Consider the following 22,333-nt stretch of genomic DNA (forward strand, 5'->3'; position numbering starts at 1 on the left):
GAAGTTATGAGACGGTAGCGCTCGTTCTGGTAAAACTAGCGTTCGTAATGAAGTAAGCACATTCATCACGCTGTAACAGACTGAAAAGCGCGAATCGTCTTTTACTAACATAAAATCAGCAAAAGCAGCCCAAAGGGTGGCGTCATCCGAATGGAACTTCCCCTTTATAGTGCCGTCGTACGTGTTGTACGTCACCGCGCTTTGCTAGAGCATTTTTTTTTCACGATCGTGTGTAGGCAAGGCCGTTTTAATGTTTGGGTTGAAAAAAACGTTGTTTTTTCTAGACCCTTAAAAACGTCATTTTTTAGAACCCGGAAAACGGTCGTGTGTACGCAGCATGACTCTTTCTCCCTCTATCCAAAACTAAAGAAAATGGGGCAGATCCTCGTACAATTGCATGGGCGCAGCATATGTGAGATACGCTACGCCGCTGTAACTTACTTTTTTAATCTTTGAATCCACAAAGAATTTGCGCTGTAAGTTACGGCGGCGTAGTGTATCTCTCGCGGCGTAACGGCACGTAATTCAAATCGGCGAATAGGGGGCGTGTTTCATTTAAATGAAGCACGTCCCCGCGCCGAACGAACTGCGCATGCGCGGTCCCTTAATTTCCCACCGTGCATTGCGCTAAATGACGTTGCAAAGACGTCATTGTTTTGACGTGGACGCAAATTACGTCCAGCCCCATTCACGGACGACTTACGCAAACAAAATAAAATATTTTCAAATTCAACGCGGGAACGACGGCCATACTTAACATTGCATACGCCACCAAAAAGCCAAACGGAAACGACGTAAAAGAATGCGACGGCCGCTCGTACGTTCGTGGATCGTCGGAAATAGCTAATTTGCATACTCGACGCGGAATACGACGGAAACGCCACCCAGCGGACGCCGAAGAATTGCTTCTAAGATCCAAAGACTGTCGAATCTAACCCAGATGCCGTCGTATCTTGTTTTGAGGATTCAAAACAAAGATACGATGCGGGAAATTTGAAAGTACGCCGGCGTATCACTAGATACGCCGGCGTACTCTCTTTGTGGATCTGCCCCAATATGTTTTAGCTGGAAAAACAATGAGTCTATCACCACACATCACAGTCATATAAGCTCTAACCTACTCTTTAATGCATATACCTATTTTAGGCTTGTAAAGTTTGAAGAGCTTCCAATTGCAGTGTCACAAAATGAGTTTACATAACAGGAAATCTGCTGTGGACAGCATAATCTCATCCCCATAATAAAATATGTTGAATATCATTGAGCCTGATAGACTGCCAAAAATATTAGTTTAGTTTAACTAGCAATAGAACTGATGTTTGCATTAGAGTATTTCTGCTCCTGCATGAGACTGGTAACTGCAAAGAGCTGGCAGGGAAAATTAATGAGACAGATGAAATTAAATAGGTCAAAAAAACAGCTGACTGTACAAAACTACAGCCCTATTTTACTAAAGCAGCGTGGAAGGCGGAGGGAAGAAATATCACTTCTTTAGATTATTAGAAAATGTTAGCTAAAATACAATATATTACCAAAGGTATTGGGACACATACCTTTACACTCACATGAACTTTAATGGCATTCCAGTCTTAGTCCGTAGGGTTCAATATTGAGTTGGCCCACCCTTTGCAGCTATACAAGCTTTAACTTTTCTGGGAAGGCTGTCCACAAGGTTTAGGAGCGTGTCTATGAGAATGTTTGACCATTGTTCCAGAAGCGCATTTGTGAGGTCAGGCACTGATGTAGACGAGAAGGCCTGGCTCACAGTTTCCATTCTAATTCATCTCAAAGTTGTTCTATCGGGTTGATGTTAGGAATCTGTGCAGGCCAGTCAAGTCCCTCCACCCCAAATTTGCTCATCCATGTCTTTATAGACCTTGCTTTGTGTACTGGTCCAAATCATATCTTAAAAGAGGGGGGCGGGGGAGATTATTTTCTATTTTCTATACTCACTGTATATCAGTATAACATATACTCCTTATTAGTATATACAGTATATAATCCTCGATGCCATTTGTTCTTTCTGTTGCTGTATTTTTTTAACATGTTTGTTAATGGATAACTATAGAAACATTAATATTTAATATTTTTTCTAGACAAGACAAGACCTTAGGGTAATTGCAGGTTCCTCTTTCATAAAGGAGATTTAAAGTAGACTTTCCATCCTTAGAACTTACAGAACTTTGTACAAAAGTAATGTGGTATTACCCAACCATTAAATTGCCCCTGAAATTTTCTCTTTCTCAGATTGCTCATTAGATAGCTAAGCAATAAGATATAAATATGTTTTTGTTTGTATACTTATCAACAATAATTTTTCAGGAATGTGTTGCTTTATCAACATATGGTTCTATTTGGAAGCAACTCAATTTTGGTAGGGTGGCCCTTTGTCTCTTGCTATACCATCTAACATTATCTGTGCTGTTGTAGGCTATTTATTGTATCCTTTCCCATGTCACAGTGCTCTGGCAAACCCTTGATAGCAGCTGTGAAAACCCTGTGTACAAATTAATTTGACCTTTCTGGGGGAAAGAAAAATAATGGAAAATAAAATGGAAGGAGGTATCATGGGTTTTTACACATAATTGTATAGATATCTAGGTATTGCTAGAGAGCTGTGATAAGATAGAGGGAGCAATACAGAGCTTACAACAGCCTCTGTACTGCTAGATAGCAAGAGAAATCACATGAGTAGATAGACAAAAATATATAGATATATACTATAATACTAAAAGTATTGGGACACCTACCTGTACACACACATGAACTTTAATGTCATCCCAGTCTTAGTCTGTGGTTTCAATATTGAGTTGGCCCACCCTTTGCAGCTATAACAGCTTCAACTCTTCCGGGAAGGCTGCCCACCAGGTTTAGGAGTATCTATGGGAATGTTTGACCTTTCTTCCAAAAACACATTTGTGAGGTCAGGCACTGATGTGAACAAGAAAGCCTAGCTCACAGTCTCTGCTCTAATTCATCCCAAAGGTGTTCGATCGGGTTGAGGTCAGGACTCTGTGCATGCCAGTCAAGTTCATCCATCCCAAACTGAAACATGGAAGGAAGAATTCCCTATGACTCACAAGAAGAGTCCTTTCTACAGAACCTACACAAGATTTATGGTCTATTTAAGATCAAAGTTTTGGCATATAAAATCTGGTGGGAAATTATTTAACCTCCTTAATACCGCACGCCGTCAAATGACGGCGGGCGGTATCCCCTGTTGTTCTGACAGGACGTCATATGATGTCCTGTCATTAGAAGCTGCTAGCCGCACCCGTCGCGTTACTGGGAACACTGTGTGTGTGCCCGGCAGCCGCGATGGCCGCCGGGCACCCGCGATTGCCCGGTAACTGAGCGGGGACGTGGAGCTCTGTGTGTAAACACAGAGCTCCACGTCCTGTCTCTGGAGAGGAGACCGATCTGTGTCCCTTGTACATAGGGACACAGATCGGTCACCTCCCCCAGTCACCCCCCTCCCCCCACAGTTAGAACACTGATTAGGCTACACTTTTAACCCCTTCCCCGCCCCCTAGTGGTTAACCCCTTCCCTGCCAGTCACATTTATACAGTAACAGTGCATATTTATAGCACTGTTCGCTGTATAAATGTGAATGGTCCCAAAAATGTGTCAAAAAAGTGTCCACTATAATGTCGCAGTCCTGGAAAAAAAAATCGCAGATCGCCGCCATTCATAGTAAAAAATAAATCATAATTATGTCCCCCTATTTTGTAGGCAATATAACAAACCAGTCACTATACGGTTAATGCAATATTTTTTTTTTTTACCAAAAATATGTAGAGGAATACGTATCGGCCTAAACGGAGATAACATTTCTTTTTTTTTTTTTTTTAATGGGATATTTATTATAGCAAAAAGTAAAAAATATTGTGTTTTTTTTCAAAATTGTCGCTCTTTTTTTGTTTATAGCGCAAAAACTAAAAACCGCAGAGGCGATCAAATACAACCAAAAGAAAGCTCTATTTGTGGGAAAAAAAGGACGTCAATTTTGTTTGGGAGCCATGTCGCACGACCGCGCAATTGTCAGTTAAAGTGACGCAGTGCCGGAAGCTAAAATTTAGTCTGGGCAGGAAGGGGGTGTATGTGCACAGTAGGCAAGTGGTTAAAATAACTGACACAATGAAAATGTCAGTTCTGTACGTAATTCAGTATTCTCCTATTATTTTCTCTCTCTAAAAATATATATCTCATTTCCTTTTATTTTCTTGACAGGATGAAAAGAAACAGCTCATGACCACGAATGTTTGGCTGAGACAGGTAATATAATTTATGCCTCTTGACCTTTAAAGCACATACGTATTGTATATACGTATTGTATATACTACTGTTCCACTTCAGCTAGTAGATCTAGAAGATTAATATTCTAAGATCTAAACAGGAATTATTTACATTCTTAGCTGTGTGTTATTTTGGGAAAACAGTAATTGAATAATGATCTATCTTCAACAATAAAATTGTTGGATTCATTCAGTATATATATTTGCGTATATGCCAGTTGGAATCTGGCATTTTTCACTAGATTCAAACTCAAATTCAGCTTTTTATTAGTGGCTAGATACTAGTATTCACAAAGGGTTTGCAGTCAGCAAAGATCACATTAAAGTTTCCCAAGCTCTTACTTAATCTGGGACAAATAATTACAAACATTTTAAGGTATTAGGAAAAAAAGTACATATAGTACAATTACAATAATTCTAAAATCTAAAGAAGACCCATTAATTGTGTTCAGGCTTATTGTTATAGTACCCTTTACACTCTTAACTGCAGACAACTGTGGAATACAACTATCAATAACTTTAAAGTGTAACTGTGGTGAGGCTGTGGACATTTACATATTTTCTACGAGCCACAAATCTGCTTTAAAGAAACTCTTAATGACTTCTGCATCTGCAAGCACTTTGGAGCAATCCATCCTCAAAGAGAAGCAGTAGTGTCATTCAATTCAGGCTTCAGCACTCTGCTGCCTCCCCTCTTCCTGTGCACCTGCTCTACATTTACATTACAGATTACAGATTTCCGGTTTCACCTACACGGGCCGACAGGCAGGCCCTTCATCCCCCCTCCCCTGCCCATCCCAGTACAACATGTCACGAACACAAGGCGGGGCCAGGCAGGCCACTCTCTGAGCTGCCGGGTGAAAGAGGTGGGCTGGTGTGTGAATATGGAAATGGCTGGTATGTGGGGGGCGTGGTCTGCCGGCGCTGAAGATGGCCGCTTAGTCCTTTAGCTCGTCTGTCAGGGGAGAGCACCGGAGCGAACAGGACCCGAACCAGCCATCCACACCTAGCACAAAGAGCCTCTAGGGACCCAGAGCACGGACCGGAGCCATGTCGAGCAAGCGCAAGCCGGAACGACACCCGCAAAAGCTCACGGCCTTCTTCCAGTACCCGGCCCAGGTCAGTCAGAGGCAAGATGGCGCCGCCGAGAACGCGCGGTCCGAAGCTTACTCAGAGCTCCCGGATGCCGAACCAGCCACCCAGGACCTGGCTAGAGCTGCCTCGCCACCAGTCCTCAAAACGGGGGAGAACCCGATCACGGGGAGCCCGGCCAAAGCGCGGATGCGCACTGATCCAGGCCCGCCGCGGACGTCCTCACAAATCGAGGCCCCGGCTTGCGGCCTACTACCGGCGAATCAGGCCCTGCAATCCTCAATGGCCTCATTCCCTACCACAGGCCAGCCAGTGGTTGACACCACATTGAAAGATATGTTGCTGTCCCTCCAGAACTCCCTGATGACAGACTTATCCACAGTTTTTACCAAAATCAACACTGAATTGCATATTATGGATGACAGGGTGACACACTTGGAGGATAGTATGGAGGAATGCACGACCACCGTAAATGAGCTAGTTGACTCCTATGATGACATGAAAGAGGAGCAGAAGTGGATGAGGGCCAAGCTGGCCGATTTAGAAGACCGCTCCAGGCGCAATAACTTAAAACTCAGGGGGGTCCCGGAATCCATTTTACCCACGGATCTTCCCAGATACGCAAAAGAACTCATGCACTTGATCCTGCCCGACGCATCGCCTCGAGACCTCATAATTGATAGAATCCACCGCATTGCCAAACCTTCGCATCTGGCGGCCTCAGTCCCTAGGGACGTATTAATGAGAGTGCACTTTTTTCATGTTAAAGAACAATTGCTGATGACCGTCAGAGGAAGACCACCTCTACAAGCCCCGTTTGAAGGAGTACTACTATTCCCTGATCTCTCAAAATACACTCTACAACTCAGGAGACAGCTCAATCCAATTACTAAGGGCCTTACCAACAGCAAGGTCCAATATAAATGGCGCTACCCTGCTACCTTGCTCATTGTGAGAAATGGCACCTCACACGTAATACAGGATCTACAGAAGGGGATGCAACTGCTCCATTCCTGGGGAATCGTCCCAGACCCACCCCAGGACCCATCGCCTCCGAAAGAAAAGCGTGGATCCAGGTCTGTAAGGCGCAACCCAGATAGCCGCAGTGGAAGATCGGACCAGATGACCTGAAAGGCGAAGACCCCTGTAAAGTTATCTACGAGACAGAGGCTCTCCCCGGCACTCAACTCTCTACTTGTTTTTGTTCCTATTATTTTCCGTTGACTTAACTCAGTTACTGTATGACATTCGTCGCCCCCTGGTAGTGGTTTAGTTGGGGTCTCTGATCCCCTACTCCATTGTTCAATACCTTGGCGGTACCTCCGCCGTTAGTTTGCGCTAACTGTTCGCATCCAGTTTTTTTTGCTTGTATAACTACGATCACCCGACTTACTATTGCAGTGAACCAATCACCTGTGCAGGGCTCTGCACGAAACAGATCTTCGCCCGACTTCACTTCCGCAGAAACCTAAGTACCACTACAGTGGACAGCCGCGACCGTACCTCGAAACCGTAAGTGACTTTCACAACCACCTTCTACACAAACACGGGCCTCAATGGCAACTACAATCTTGTCCCTCAACGCTAATGGCCTGAATCACCCGGCAAAGAGACACTCGCTATGGAAAACTGCATTAGACTTAAAATGTGACATACTATGTGTACAGGAAACACACTTCCTCTCTGCTGGGGCACCTGCCTGTACCAACAGGCACTTTCCCCATGTTTTCTCGGCCCCCTTTGTCTCCAAAACAAGAGGGGTGCTCATAGCAATAAGGGACTCAGTCAAGTTCGTCTTGCACCACGCTGAAATAGACCAGGAAGGTCGCTATCTGGTACTAGTATGTAAAGTGAATGATGTAGACTACACACTGGTCAATGTATACGCCCCCAACGTCAAACAGATCCGATTCCTCCGAAAAGTAATGAAACTTGTTCACTCCGTGAAACGAGGTAGTCTTATTATGTGTGGTGATTTCAATCTAGTCCCTGAAGTCCACTTAGACTCCACCACTCCTACTAAGAGAAGGGAATCCCCTTTGAAACCATTTATCAATACTTATGATCTGTTTGACGTATGGAGGTGCTGTCATGGGTCGGAACGTGACTACACGTATTTCTCTCCCCTCCACAAAACTTACTCACGTATCGACCTGTTTCTCACCGACAAATGGCTCCTACAATCTGTCAGCGCATCTGTAATCCACACCACGACCTGGTCGGACCATGCCCCCATTACCATCACCTTTGCTAAACCACATGTCATGCGGCCTACATATGTATGGCGAGCAAACAACTATATAGTACAACACCCCTCTTTCTCACCGAAAATTTCAGACTACTTGACGGAATACTTTGATTCCAATACAGGCTCTGTGTCCGATCCAGGCGTGGTGTGGAACGCGCATAAGGCGTTCATTAGGGGGATTCTGATACAGATGAGCTCAGCCCATAAAAAGAATAGGACGTTAAAAATCGACAATCTTACCTCCCAAATAGACGCTCTCGAGCGTCTCAACAAATCCAACCCAGACACGACTAGGGCTGCCAACATACTCTCCTTGAGACAAGAATTGAGACTCCTTCTTTTGCACTCCTATGAACACACACAAAGGAAATTGAAAGCCTTTTCATACTCCACCTCAAACAAGGCTGGGAGGGTGATGGCACAACGCATCAAAGGTAGGAGGGCTAAAAATCGGATAGACCATCTTTTTCACCCACACACTAAAGCACATCTCGAAAACCCACAGGCGATCGCGGATGCGTTTAGCACATATTATGGAGATCTATATAACCTGTGCAATGACCGTGACACCCACCAACCGTCTCCAACTGACATAGACCAATTTCTCAACCACATACGCCTCCCGTCCATCTCTGCTGACCAACTGGTCAAGCTGAATGAACCGTTCACGACCCCGGAAATCATTGCAACCATCCACTCCCTACCAATGGGTAAATCCCCCGGCCCAGACGGGCTCACGGGAGAATACTTCAAACAATTTGCCCCTCAACTCGCACCCACACTCACCGCAATGTTCAACAATGCTGCGACCTTTTCCACATTCCCTAAGGAATCCCTACAGGCACTGGTTGTCACCCTGCCCAAACCGGGAAAGGACCCCACGACACCCCAAAACTTCCGTCCGATATCACTCCTCAATCTCGACCTCAAAATATATGCGAAAATGATAGCTACTAGGCTTCTAAATATCATGCCCACACTGATCCACAAGGACCAATCGGGGTTCACGACCGGACGACAAGCGTCGGACGCAACACGTCGAGTGATAGATGTTCTACACTACGCCGAAGCCAGCGGAACGCCTTCTCTGCTCCTGGCTCTGGATGCAGAGAAGGCGTTCGATAGAATCCACTGGGGCTACCTACGAAGTGTTCTCCAAAAATTTGGGTTCCAGGGTAACATACTAAACGCCGTACTCGCTCTCTACACATCTCCGTCGGCACGAGTGTTCTCGGCGGACATGCTCTCCCAACCATTTGACATAACTAACGGCACCAGACAAGGCTGCCCGCTTTCACCGTTGATCTTCAACCTCCTTATAGAACCCCTCGCAGAACATATTAGACAAAACCGGCGCATCTCTGGATTCCAGATAGGGCCTGACTCACACAAAATAAGCTTATTTGCGGATGACGTCATCCTTATGCTGACCGACCCGACGACATCACTCCCAGAAACGCAAAAAACCCTCAAATGGTTCAGTGAGGTGTCCTACTACAAAGTTAATGCCAACAAGTCCTATATATTAGACCTAGGTCTTGATGCCACTACCAGAAACCTGCTACAAACACAATTCCCCTACATTTGGGCGGACCGTGAGATATCTTACTTGGGTGTCCAAATACCGACCTCCACCAAACACTTATTTAAAAGCAACTTCAAACCTTTCCTCGAAACACTACAGAAAGACACTACTAACTTGGCCAAACATGAATTCTCGTGGTCGGGCAGGCTCGCAGCATTCAAAATGATGCACTTGCCCCAGCTACTGTACCTATTCCGGACTCTCCCCATCCCCCTCCCGGCGTCATATTTCCACTCCCTACAGACTATCCTGAACAGGTTTTTATGGCGAGGCAAGAAACCCCGCTGTGCGCAACATCTTCTCACTAAACATAGATCCGCAGGGGGAGCTGGGTCCATAGACTTTAGAGAATACTACTGGGCATCGATTCTAACTCAGCTCAGGGATTGGTTCCTGCCGCGCCCGCTTACTCTGTGGGGTCGGCTGGAATCGTCACTGATCAAACACACCAATCTACGCGACTGGATCATGGGGGTCCCGCACGGCACGATTGTCCCTAACTCTCTCCCACCCACGATGAAGGCATCGGCGTTGGCCTGGAAATTCCTCGTACACATCGGTGAAAATCACCCACGACCGTTCCGCCCTCCTGTACCTTTAGCTAGCCTAACGCATTGCACTACAGACCTACAGCTGTCACGCTGGAAGGCCACGGGCATACACCACGTCCATGATATATTCAGAGGAGACACACTTCTCACGTTCCCCCAATTGCAAGAAAAATATCAACTTAATCCATCGGAGCTATACACCTACATCAGAATTAAACATTGTTTATCACAAACACCTAAGCCACTATACGCCATACCTTCCAAAGTGTGGCCGTTCTTGACTGATCACACCACAAAAAAGAAAGGGATCTCCCTCTTCTATAACATATTCAACCAAAAACTGACTTTTTCCAAAGCCAAACAACATGACCAATGGGACACGGACACAGGCCAAAAAATCACTGAGGTTCAATGGCACTCGGCTCTCAGATCCATTCACAAAGCTACGCGTAATGCGGGGCTTTGGGAACTCACCCTTAAAATCTCACTACGGTGGTACCTCACGCCAGCTAAAATAGCTAAATTCGGAGGGAACGCCCCCGATACCTGCTGGAGGTGCGCCAAAGTTAAAGGAGATATTTTACATATACTGTGGTCATGTCAGATCATTAGCAAATATTGGTCCACCGTATTCCACATACTGTCAGATATTATCGGGAGTCCTATACTACCATCTCCAGCTCTGGCGCTACTGAATGTAGACATTGACTTGATCCCTACTGACCTAAGACTGGTATCCACCAACATTTTACTGGCTGCTAGACTGAGCCTAACCAGACTGTGGAAGTCCACAGACTCTCCGACAATAGAAAGTACTTTAGACCTGGTGAATCTGCATTACAACTATGAAATGACACTGGCCGCAAGCAAAGGGAACCTCAGGGAAGCTCAAGAGTTATGGAGCGCATGGACAGAGTGGTCCGGAGTATCGAGGTTTCTGTGAACTCGGGGGCCGCTAAGCTACTCGGGGTAACAGCGATCTCATTCCAACGTTAACTTGCTTGCCTGTACTGCTTTACCTATGTACCTTGTTCACTGTTCTTGTGTATTGCATACACATTCTTGACGAAAAACTGGTATATATTCTAATCTGTATGTCTGTTCTTATGAAAATCTAAATAAAAAACTACTGAGAAATGGCTGGTATGTGAATATGGAAATGGCTGGTATGTGAATATGGAAATCAGAGGGCCCACGCACCCCAGGCTGGCCCTCTGAGTTTCCTTTTTACATGCAGGCCCACCACTTTCACCTGGCAGCTTATGGTGTGGCCTGCCTGGCCCCACCTTGTGTGCACAGGCAACCAGCAGCATGAACATCTTGGCACATAATGTAAGCGGCAGGTGGTAGTGGGGGGGGGGGCAGGTCAACTTTGCATCGGGGCCCACAAGCTTCAAGATATTCCAATGAATGGAATCAATTGGAAGACAAAATTTCTTCCACAGCCAAAGCCCACCCTCTCAGCCACTTAATTCCCAGACGTAAGGGGGGAACCTCACACACCTCTACATGTATATCATAATGCCTCCTGCACCTCTCAGTCAGGAGGATTGTTAGTACAGCAGTAAAGTTTGTATTTCAGAGATGTTCTTTAAAATTTAGACCTACTTGATTGCCCTATAGTTTATTGAAATGTTACTTCACAATCTTTTAATGTATTTTTTAAAATCTCATTTTAGTAACCAGTTGCTGATACATCTGGGCTCACAAGCTTAAATATGTGGTTGCTCTATTAGGCAGAGCCTGAACATTAGGCCAAGTTTTTCTTGATTTTCCTGTTCCACGGTCACTACATAATGGTATAGGACGATTTTTCGCCTTTTTGACATTTATTTGACAATGTTTATGCTTTTGTATACCATGTAAACTTTGCAATAAAAATGATTGGAAAAGAAAACTCAGACCTGACATAATGTATAAGCTAACTACCACAGAACATATCAAGCAATATTGGCTAATTTTACAAATAAAGAATATAAAAGTCCACAGAACTCACAACATTTCTAGCTGCACTCATTCCCCGTGGTCCATAGGCATAAATATGCATTGCTTGGGTGACCCAGACATGGTAAATAGATCACTTTCAATGGTTGGAAGATGGTTGCACCTCTAGCTGTATTTTAAAGTCCCACAACTCGCTAATCCAATATCATGCATATAATTATGTTTCTAAACAGTGCATTCTTTTTTCTTTTTTCTTTTTTTATCTACACACACACACTGTGAATCCATTAATATTTATTGCATTTCTGTCATTTCCTTCCTTAGGAATGGGTGGACCTAAAGTTAAAATGGAATCCTAAGGATTATGGTGGAATTACATATATTAGAGTGCCTTCTGAGTCATTGTGGCTTCCTGACATTGTCTTGTTTGAAAAGTAAGGATGTTTTGTTCTCTTACCAAGTGATATACAAAAACAATTACTCTAATTTGTATGCAGTGTGTGATATCCTGGTCTAATATCTAAGGCACTGTTCAGAGAGAACCTGAATTAATTCATACTTATATATTTTTTTAAAGTGATATTAACCGCTTGCCGACCGCTGCACGACGATATACGTCGGCAGAATGGCACGGCATAGCAAAGGGACGTACCTGTACATCCCCTTTAAATCGCGGCGCCTGCCGCGTACTCCGTGAGTGTGACCGCGGGTCCTGTGGACTCGATGCCTGCCGGGGGTCCGCGATTGTGTCACAGAGCTGCAGAACGGGGAGATGCCTATGTAAACAAGGCATTTCCCTGTTCTGCCTAGTGACAGGACAGAGATCTACTGCTTCCTGTCATCGGGAGAAGTGATCACTGTGGTGTCACTTGTAGCCCAGCCCCCACAGTTAGAATCAGTCCCTAGGACACATTTTTATAGCGCTGATCACTGTATAAATGACAGTGATCCCAAAAAAGCGTCAAAATTGTCCCATGTGTCCACCATAATGTCACAGTCACCATAAAAATTGCAGATCGCCGCCATTACTAATAAAAAAAATATGCCATAAACCTATCCCCTATTTTGTAGACGCTACAGACGCTTTTACCAAAAATATGTAGAAGAATACATATTAGCCTAAACATATATATTATTTATTATATCAAAAATTTTAAAATATAGCTTCTTTTCAAAATTGTCGCTCTTTTTTTGTTTATAGCGCAAAAAATAAAAACAGCAGTGATGATCAAATACCACCAAAAAGAAAGCTCTATTTGTGGGGAAAAAAAGGACGTAAATTTTGTTTGGGTGCAACGTCGCACGACCACGCAAATTGTCAGTTAAAGCGACGCAGTGCCGAATCCCAAAAAGTGGCCCGGTCCTTTGGCAGCCAAATGGTTCGGGGCTGAAGTGGTTAAGGTTAGAAAGTGAAACTTCTATAAAGCAAGAAGGAAGTGTGTGTGTGTCAGCAGCCACATGAGTTTGGTTGACAAGATTACAATTAAAAGATTTCTGTAATTATGTAAATGCAGTGATTCAAACCCTATATTGCCTCAGTACAAGTTTGCTCAAATGAGTCACATACAAACGTTGGTTTCCTCCCCTCCTGTGGGGAGCAATGACAGCTTTACACTTTATTCTGATGCGTATATTGTCAGAACACTCTTCTCTGATAGCTTTGACAAAGGAACAAGTGGCCCAAGGTGAACGGTGGTTATAAGACACCGGGGACAATGTTTTACCATACAGGAAGTAAGGGTAACTTTACAACAGCAACACAGACAAAAAAAAATTTCACTTGTCCGGTAAACGATCAAATAAGCTTGGACACAATGATGTATCAGCCTTTTAGCTAAGATCAAGTGTAGTATCCAGGGCTGGAACTCAACCACGACCCCCCAAAACCCCTCCCCCTACACACACCCTCCAAATCACATCAAATAGTGCGTCTGGCCAGTCAAATTTCACAAATAGTAGGAGGGTCTTAAAGGGGCATTAAATACTAGGATTACATTACATACAGAGTGCAGAGCTGTCACTTGTAAACACAGAAACCGAACTTCTGTGATTGAGCAGACCCCCCACCCCCCACCCCCAAGGGTCTGAGCCAGAGGTGGTGGAACTGTGTTCCACCAAGGTCCCCCTGAAAAAAAAACCCTGGTAGTATCTGTTCTTATCTGTTTTCGGGAGGGAAAACAGAGAGGCCAGGTGAGGTGCTGATTAGTATTTGCCCGATGTAATAAGGTCCTTTGCCTCCCAAGTTTAATCTGGTCTGGTGCACCAGATTTGTCCCCGGTTGAAGGAAGGACTCTACCTAAGTTCTAATGCTATTCGGGTAGGAATGGTGTTGCTGTGCTTTGGCCAGAGGCCGGGCTGAGAAAAGCCCATGGTCTATTTTTCCCCCGGGAGTGGCAGTTCAAGGGTGCCAGAAATCCTCAAGGTGGGGTAGCTCACTTTGATTTTATTATAGTGCCATGGTTATATTACCCATTGCATATTATTTTTTAAACCATGCCTCCTGACCTGGGCTTTTTGGCTGGGACCGGAGGAGTTTTTTAACTGGCCAAAAGGCCAGCCATTGTGCTACACATTGGCACTGAAGCATTTCCCCTTCCCTTTTTTTATGTTGTTTGTCATTTGTTGTTTTTTTTTTGCACATGCACTGCTTGGAACTTACTCCCAACTAGTAGGGTGTAGGTCCTCTGGTTTGCCCTGAAAGTCCTGGGAGGGAGGGCACATGGCCTTTTGGTCAGGTTCTCTCCCTTCCATGCGGTCTCCCTTGGGAGGAGCCCCCACATAGTACTTGGGTATTTGTCTGGTTTCTGCTGGTTGGACCATGAGTACCCCAGTCCCTGTTAGAAGCCTTGCCCTCTCAGGGTCAAAGTCCTTACTCTTCAGAGGAGGACCATGTGTACACCCTGTGCACTTTTTGTGTGCTTATTTTTTATGCACCTGGGGATTAGCTTGGAGTGTGCACACGAGGAGCTTCAAATAAAAGAAAAAAAAATGTGGTGTATCAGGTTTGCAGTACAGGTAACACCAGACCATCCAGGATAGTAATCAGAAGGATTGGTATTTTTTTAACCTAGACTAATTAGCCAGAACTACATTTGATTTCAGTTAAAGCAATTTAAGATGTCATTTTTTTTTATTCTTTTTGTACCTTCATTCAATTTTTTTTTATCTGAAGCTTTGGGGGGAAATACTTTATTTAATTTGTAAATAATTTATTATTATAATTATTAACTGAACATTTGATAAATGTATACTTTCATCTACGGAGGGTATATTTATAAAGCAGTGAATGTGATATTCCCTAAACATTCACGCAGGTTAATCTTCCTGGTGTGTGTTTTAAATGACAGTGATTGATTTCCCTGCAGTGAATGTTTGGGGAATATCGCATTTACTGCTTTATAAATATGTTCCTAGTTGTTTTAAAACAAATACTGATCAAACCAGGTAAAAGGAGCATTTTTTACTTATTTTTTTATATCTTTTGTCTATAAATGGCATAGAAAATAAACAAATTTTGCAAGACAATATGGTCAAGAGAATGTTTTTTGTACCAAAAAATAACCCCAATATATGTATTACTTTTTTAGCCTATGAAATTACAAATTAATTGCTGGATCAATAGACCCATAGTCTTAGGCTCAATATACAGTATAAAGTGGACACACAAGTACTTACTTATTGCAGTATATTTGAAAAAGTGACAGTCCAATGAGATTTAAAAAATACAGTCACAGCACTAAAAAGGCAACATCCTTATCCTTGCGTTAAAGCTTTGTGAATTCAAGTAGTTGTAAAGTCAGAAGTGGCTTTCTATTGTAGCACCCTCTAGTGTACTAGAAAGGGTAGTGTACATAGTTTATTAGTGTATGTAAATTAGCCTGGCAGAAGAATGGGAGGGGGGTTAGGAGGAGCTGGCTGGAACATTGATAAAGGCCCCAAACAATCCCCGGCCAAATGCGCTGGCAGGGGGGTGCCTCCTAAATAATCAGGGTCAGGACAGCAGGGACAGTGGAGTTTGGGAGGAAGCTGGAGTTTGGGTGCTGAGGAGGCTGTCGGTAGGCCCATCCTAAGTCTGGCTCGGGGTAAGATTTCAATACCAAAAGCGGTATCCCCGAGCCAGACTCTGGATCGCCTCGCAGCATCCACAGGCACAAGTTACTTTCCTTGTCCCTGGATCCTGCGATGCATCCCCGCTGTGTGAGCGAGCGGCGTCCTCCTCGCTCGATTCACAGTGCCCGTGTGCCACCGATCTCCGTTCCCTGCGACGTTACGACGCACGGGGGCAGAGAACGGTACCAAATTCAAAAAAGTAAATAAACACATTACATACAGTATACTGTATCTTACAGATTACAGTACTGTATGTAAAAAATACACCCCTCTTTGTCCCTAGTGGTCTGCCCAGTGTTCTGCATGTACTTTTATAAAATAAAAACTGTTCTTTCTGCCTGCAAACTGTAGATTGTCTATAGCAACCAAAAGTGTCCCTTTATTTCAAAAGTGATTTTAGAGTAGCTAGAAAACAGTGATAATAAATTATAATCACTTGCAGAATTGAGCGATAGCGATTTGTGGGTTAATTCATCATAAAAAAATAAAAGTAATGACAGCGACAATTCTGCAACTGAGCAAATTTCAGTGTTTTTGATTTGATTACATTATTGAATAATTTTTATTATAATTACATTATTATTTGTTATAATTATTTATAGTTATTTATTATATTGTAATTTATGATTTTGTTTTTCAAACTTTATCATACCCGAGATGTCTGCTAGACTCTTGTTTGGACAGATTTAGGTGAGTTATTCCTAAGGCCCCGTACACACGACTGGATCTCCGCTGGACCGTTTCCAGCGGAGATTCCTCCTCCGGATTTGGATTCGATGGCGTGTACACACCATCGGATCAAAATCCGTGCGGAATTCCTCCGCGGTGACGTGTCGCGCCGTCGCCGCAACGATGACGCGGCGACGTGCGCAACGCTGGAAGGTAAGTACTTCCACGCATGCGTCGAATCTTCACAACGCATGCGAGGGAGGGGAGCGGACGGATTGATCCGGTGAGTCTGTACAGACCACCGGATCAATCCGCTGGTCCCGATTCAAGCAGATAGATTTCTTAGCATGCTAAGAAATTTCTATCCACTTGAAATGGACCGGCCGGACGAATCTCCGCGGATAAATATCCGCTAGGCCGTACAGACGACCGGATTTGTCCGCTGGAACTGATCCGCGGATCAATCCCAGCGGATAGATCCGGTCGTGTGTACGGGGCCTAAGAATTACAGGCCTACAATGTAAAACACCAAATTTTCATGCAAAATAATTGTACCGCTTTCAGCACCTAAAACCAGAAAGAATCATACCGCCAGGGAGGTTAAAGGGGTTGTAAAGGTAAATGTTTTTTCACCTTAACGCATCCTATGCATTAAGGTGAAAAAACATCCGACAGCACCGCCCCCCCCGAGCCCCCGTTTTACTTACCTCACCCCTCTAAAGTCCTGCGCGCGTCACTGTCATCCTGTTCGGGTTTCCAGCCTGGCCGTTGATTGGCTAGGTTGGATGGATTGATAGCAGCACAGCCATTGGCTGGCGCTGCTGTCAATTACATCCAATGACGCGGCGCGCTGGGGGGCGGAGCCGAGTGATACAGTTGGCGGCTATGGCCACCGCTGTATCACGGGAGCGCGCTCGCAAGAGCTTTCCACCATGCGAGGGAGATTTTGCACTCTCTATTTTTAGTAAATCAACTGAACTATCTCTAAAATTACTCTAAACATGGTCACATAGAAAGTCGTTTATAAACAGTTGATATTTTTGGAATCTTTGTTATGTTACAGTGCAGATGGACGTTTTGAAGGCTCTTTGATGACAAAAGCAATAATAAAATATGATGGAACAGTGACGTGGACTCCACCAGCCAGTTATAAAAGCTCCTGCACTATGGACGTCACATATTTTCCTTTTGATCGCCAAAACTGTTCAATGAAATTTGGATCATGGACTTATGATGGCAATATGGTTGATCTCATTCTTCTTGATGCAAATGTAGATAGAAAGGACTTCTTTGATAATGGAGAATGGGACATTTTAAATGCCACAGGTCTGAAAGGAATGAGGAACGATGGGCTGTATTCATATCCATTCATCACATATTCTTTTGTTTTGAGACGACTACCCTTGTTTTACACTCTTTTCCTTATAGTCCCTTGTCTGGGACTATCCTTCTTAACTGTTCTTGTTTTCTATCTGCCGTCTGATGAAGGGGAGAAATTATCATTGTCCACTTCTGTACTAGTTTCTCTTACAGTGTTCCTTCTTGTCATCGAAGAAATCATTCCGTCCTCTTCAAAGGTAATTCCCTTGATTGGAGAATATCTTTTATTCATTATGATATTTGTTACGTTGTCAATAATAGTGACTGTATTTGTCATTAATGTCCACCACCGTTCCTCAGCAACATATCATCCAATGGCTCCCTGGGTGAAAGGCCTTTTCTTACAGAAGCTTCCAAAGTTGTTGTGTATGAAGGGACATGTTGATCGATTTTCCTTCCTAGACCCAGAAAATACTGGACAGCCAACAAAATCAAAGCCGTCTGGAAAAAGAAAACTTATTCAAGCTAGTGACGGAGAAAGGGTTCTAATTGCTTTTCTGGAAAAGGCAGCAGACTCTATAAAATATATTTCGACACATGTCAAAAAAGAACACTTTATTAGACAAGTAAGTATGATTATACTATGTTTCCTTTGAGTTAGTCATACCATCACAAGGTGGTGTTGCTGATTTTTAGTGGTATAGCTGAGAAACAGGTAACAACTTGAAGTGGAACTTTAGTCAGAAAATTATTTCCTGCTTGATCATTTCAGGTTGGCCTCTTTTGCAGGTATAGCTATATAAAACAAAAAATAAGTGCCTATGATGTTTAAAATCCAGTAATATACTGTCTCACCCTCCGCTGCACATGCTCAGTTACTCTCCATTTTTTAAATTTACAAATAGTTTTTATTTATTGACTTAAAGTTTAAAATTTTAGATTTAGTAGAAATTTTGCGGAAATTATGTAAGTATGTATGTTGTGTTTTTGTGAGCTAATAATGATTGTAGCGTTTTTTTTTTTTTTGTTAAACAGTAGCTTTTATTAACCACTTCCGGACCGCCCGCCATCGTTATACGTCGCTACTTTGAAGAGAAATACTGTTGTTATGGTAGCAGCTAGCTATCATAACCCCAGTATCCTCTTCCAGAACGGGCAGTCCGCTTCAAGATAAAAGTGGTCTCTTCTGCAGATTCGCTGCAAGATCACTTTTATTGGCGGCGGGAGAGGGCCTCCTTCCGCCGCTCTCCGGTGCCCTCCACCGCTTACCGGAGCTGTCGTTAGCGGCGGAGGTGATCGGATCCTTCTCCTGGCCTGACATGGAGATGAGTGAGGGGAAGATGGCCCCTACCCGTCTCCATATCATTGCAGGGCGGAAACAACGTCCACCCAATACTCTTAAAGGGACTTTTTTTTAAATGGCATTACATTTTTAATTTATTTTCATTGCATTTTAGTGTAAATATGAGATCTGAGGTCTTTTTGACCCCAGATCTCATATTTAAGAGGTCCTGTCATGCTTTTTTTCTATTACAAGGATGTTTACATCCCTTGTAATAAGAATAAAAGTGACCAAAAAAAAAAAGGTAAAATAAATAAGAAAGAAAGCGAACACATACGTGAGCAGCGCCCGCATATGAAAACGTTGTTCAAACCACACATGTAAGGTATTTCTACGATCATTAGAGCGAGAGCAATCATTTTAGCCCTAGACCTCCTCTGTAACTCAAAACATGCAACCTGTAGTATCTCACCTATGGTGATTTTTAAGGGTAAAAGTATTGCCATTCCACTAACGGGCGCCACTTTCAAGCGTGGCATGTTGGGTATAAATTTACTCAGTGTAACATTATCTTTCACAATATAAAAAAAAAATTGGGCTGACTTTACTGTTGTCTTATTTTTTAGTTCAAGAGTGAATTTTTTCCAAAAAAAGTGCGCTTGTAAGACTGCGCAAATACGGTGTGACAAAAAGTATTGCAACAACCGCCATTTTATTCTCTAGGGCAGGGTTCACCAAACTACGGCCCTCCAGCTGTTGCGGAACTATATGTCCCATGAGACATTGTAAAACTCTGACATTCACAGACATGACTAGGCATGATGGGAATCGTAGTTCCTGAACAACTGGAGGGCCATAGTTTGGAGACCCCTGCTCTAGGGTGTTAGAAAAAAGTAATGAACTTACCTGTATGGTGTGTTCCTTGGCCTTTATGATGCGGTTTGTTCGCTAAGCTTCTCGAACAAACCTCTGAGGACTTCACAGAACAGCTGTATTTATACTGATATTAAATTATACACAGGTGGACTATATTTACTAATTAGGTGACATCTTAAGGCAGTTGGTTCTTCTAGATTTTAGTTAGGAGTATCAGAGTAAAGGGGGTTGAATACAAATGCATGCATGCCACACCTTTTAGATATTTGCTTGTAAAACATTTTGAAAACAATTTATAATTTTCCTTCCACTTAACAATTATGTGCCACTTTGTGTTGGTCTATCACAGGGATATGCAATTAGCGGACCTCCAGCTGTTGCCAAACTACAAGTCCCATGAGGCATAGCGAGACTCTGACAGCATCAAGCATGACACGCAGAGGCAGAGGCATGATGGGACTTGTAGTTTGGCAACAGCTGGAGGTCCGCTAATTGCATATCCATGGTCTATCACATAAACTTCCAATAAAAATACATTTAAGTTTTTTTGGTTGTAACATGACAAAATGTGGAAAATTTCAAGGGGTATGAATACTTTTTCAAAGCACTGTATATATGTAAGCTACACATATGGGTAAAAGAAAAGTGATTTGTTTTTGATAGATGTCCTCTAAAAGCTGTAACATACCTTTGCCATTTAATCGGCTAACATGGTAGCTTAGTGGTTTGATCTCCTTATATGTAGACATCTAAGAAATATAGGACAATCTCTTAGTAGAAATTGGTAAAAAATGTTAAACATAAAAATCCACACACAAAAAATAAATATTTAAAACAAACTCCTGGGAAACCACAACTAATTAACATCGAATTCTTTATCCTTAGGTTGTACAAGACTGGAAATTCGTAGCTCAGGTTCTCGATCGTATTTTCCTCTGGCTCTTTCTTTCAGTCTCCATCTCCGGCTCAGTTCTTATCTTCACCCCTGCACTAAGGATGTGGTTAAACAGTACCAATGTCTATGTCTAATTACCCAGCACACAATGTTGAAGAGAAATATTATTCATAATTTCTCAGTCAGATCACCAATAACATCACTTTGTATCCATATACATTTGAGTATATATTATGTTTCAGTCAGTCCTATAAAATGTATTGTAGACCAGTTATTAAATAAATGTTTCAATGCAGCACTTTGGTTATAGAACGTTTTGCCACCACAAATGAAAGACATTTCATTAAGGTGGACCCCAAATCTTGAAATAAGCAATGTACAGTTCCATCATTGATAAAAAAAAATTAAAAAAGAACCTTGTAAACAAAAAACGTATAAATAAAATCTAGAGTAAAGGCTCGTACACACGATAGGTTAAACCGATGAAAACGGTCTGATGGACCGTTTTCATCGGTCCAAACCGATCGTGTGTGGGCGCCATAGGTTATTTTACCTTCGGTTAAAAAATAGCAAACTTGCTTTAAGATTTAACCGATGGATTGCTAACCGATGGGTCAAAACCGATCGTTAGTAGGTACGACCATCGGTTAAAAATCCACGCATGCTCAGAATCAAGTCGACGCATGCTTGGAAGCATTGAACTTCGTTTTTTTCAGCACGTCGTTGTGTTTTACGTCACCGCGTTCTGACACAATAGTTTTTTTAACTGATGGTGTGTAGGCACGACGGACCATCAGTCAGCTTCATCGGTTAACCTAGGACAACTGTTCTTCAGACCGTTTTCATCAGATGGACTGATCGTGTGTACGAGGCTTTACAGTTATTGATAATTCAATTTCCAGGAATCTTCCAGGACAGCACATGAGAGATAGGCACCTCCTCCTACAGGAACAGAAAATGCCTCTCCAAAAACATTTTAAAATGTATTTCTGCCGAACTGGACAGTAATAATCAAAAACTGAAGGACATTATCTAAAGCTAAATAAATACAGCAAAAGAAAAAAGGGCTAGTCCTGACTGAGTATTACAGATGATACAGTATAATACAAAGATGTACACTGCACAGAAAAAGACATCTGTACATGCTTCACCTCCTAGACTAACTTTAACCACTTACTTACTGGGCATATATACCCCCTTCCTGCCCAGGCGAAATTTCAGCTTTCAGCACTGCAACGCTTTAAATTAAAATTGCGCGGTCGTGCGTTTTTTTTCCCACAAATAGAGCTTTCTTTTGGTGGTATTTAATCACCTCTGCAGTTTTTATTTTTTGCGCTATAAACAAAAAAAGAGCGACAATTTTGAAAAAAAAAAACACAAAGGCCCAGATTCTCGTAGAATCGCCTATCTTTAGGCGGGCGTAGCGCATCTGAGATACGATACGCCGCCGTAACTTAGAGCGGTA

General features: G+C 43.0%; 1 protein-coding gene across 3 annotated transcripts in view; it reads left to right on the forward strand.

Moving 5' to 3' along the window:
- The window catches only part of CHRNB3 (cholinergic receptor nicotinic beta 3 subunit), a 74,294-nt gene extending 53,131 nt beyond the window's left edge, over nt 1-21,163 (forward strand). For 2 of the 3 annotated variants that reach the window (XM_040324417.1, XM_040324426.1), the window contains exons 3-6: nt 4,232-4,276; nt 12,041-12,150; nt 17,559-18,441; nt 20,859-21,163. In XM_040324417.1, coding sequence (XP_040180351.1) covers nt 4,232-4,276; nt 12,041-12,150; nt 17,559-18,441; nt 20,859-21,002 — 1,182 coding nt within the window. In that variant the 3' untranslated portion in view covers nt 21,003-21,163. Of the gene's footprint in view, nt 1-4,231; nt 4,277-12,040; nt 12,151-17,558; nt 18,442-20,858 lie in introns of those variants that run through there. The other variant, XM_040324435.1, reaches the window with a different exon arrangement.
- Nucleotides 21,164-22,333: the final 1,170 nt, after the last annotated feature.

This window comes from Rana temporaria, chromosome 1 (genome assembly GCF_905171775.1).
Source record: "Rana temporaria chromosome 1, aRanTem1.1, whole genome shotgun sequence".
Lineage (NCBI taxonomy): Eukaryota > Metazoa > Chordata > Amphibia > Anura > Ranidae > Rana > Rana temporaria.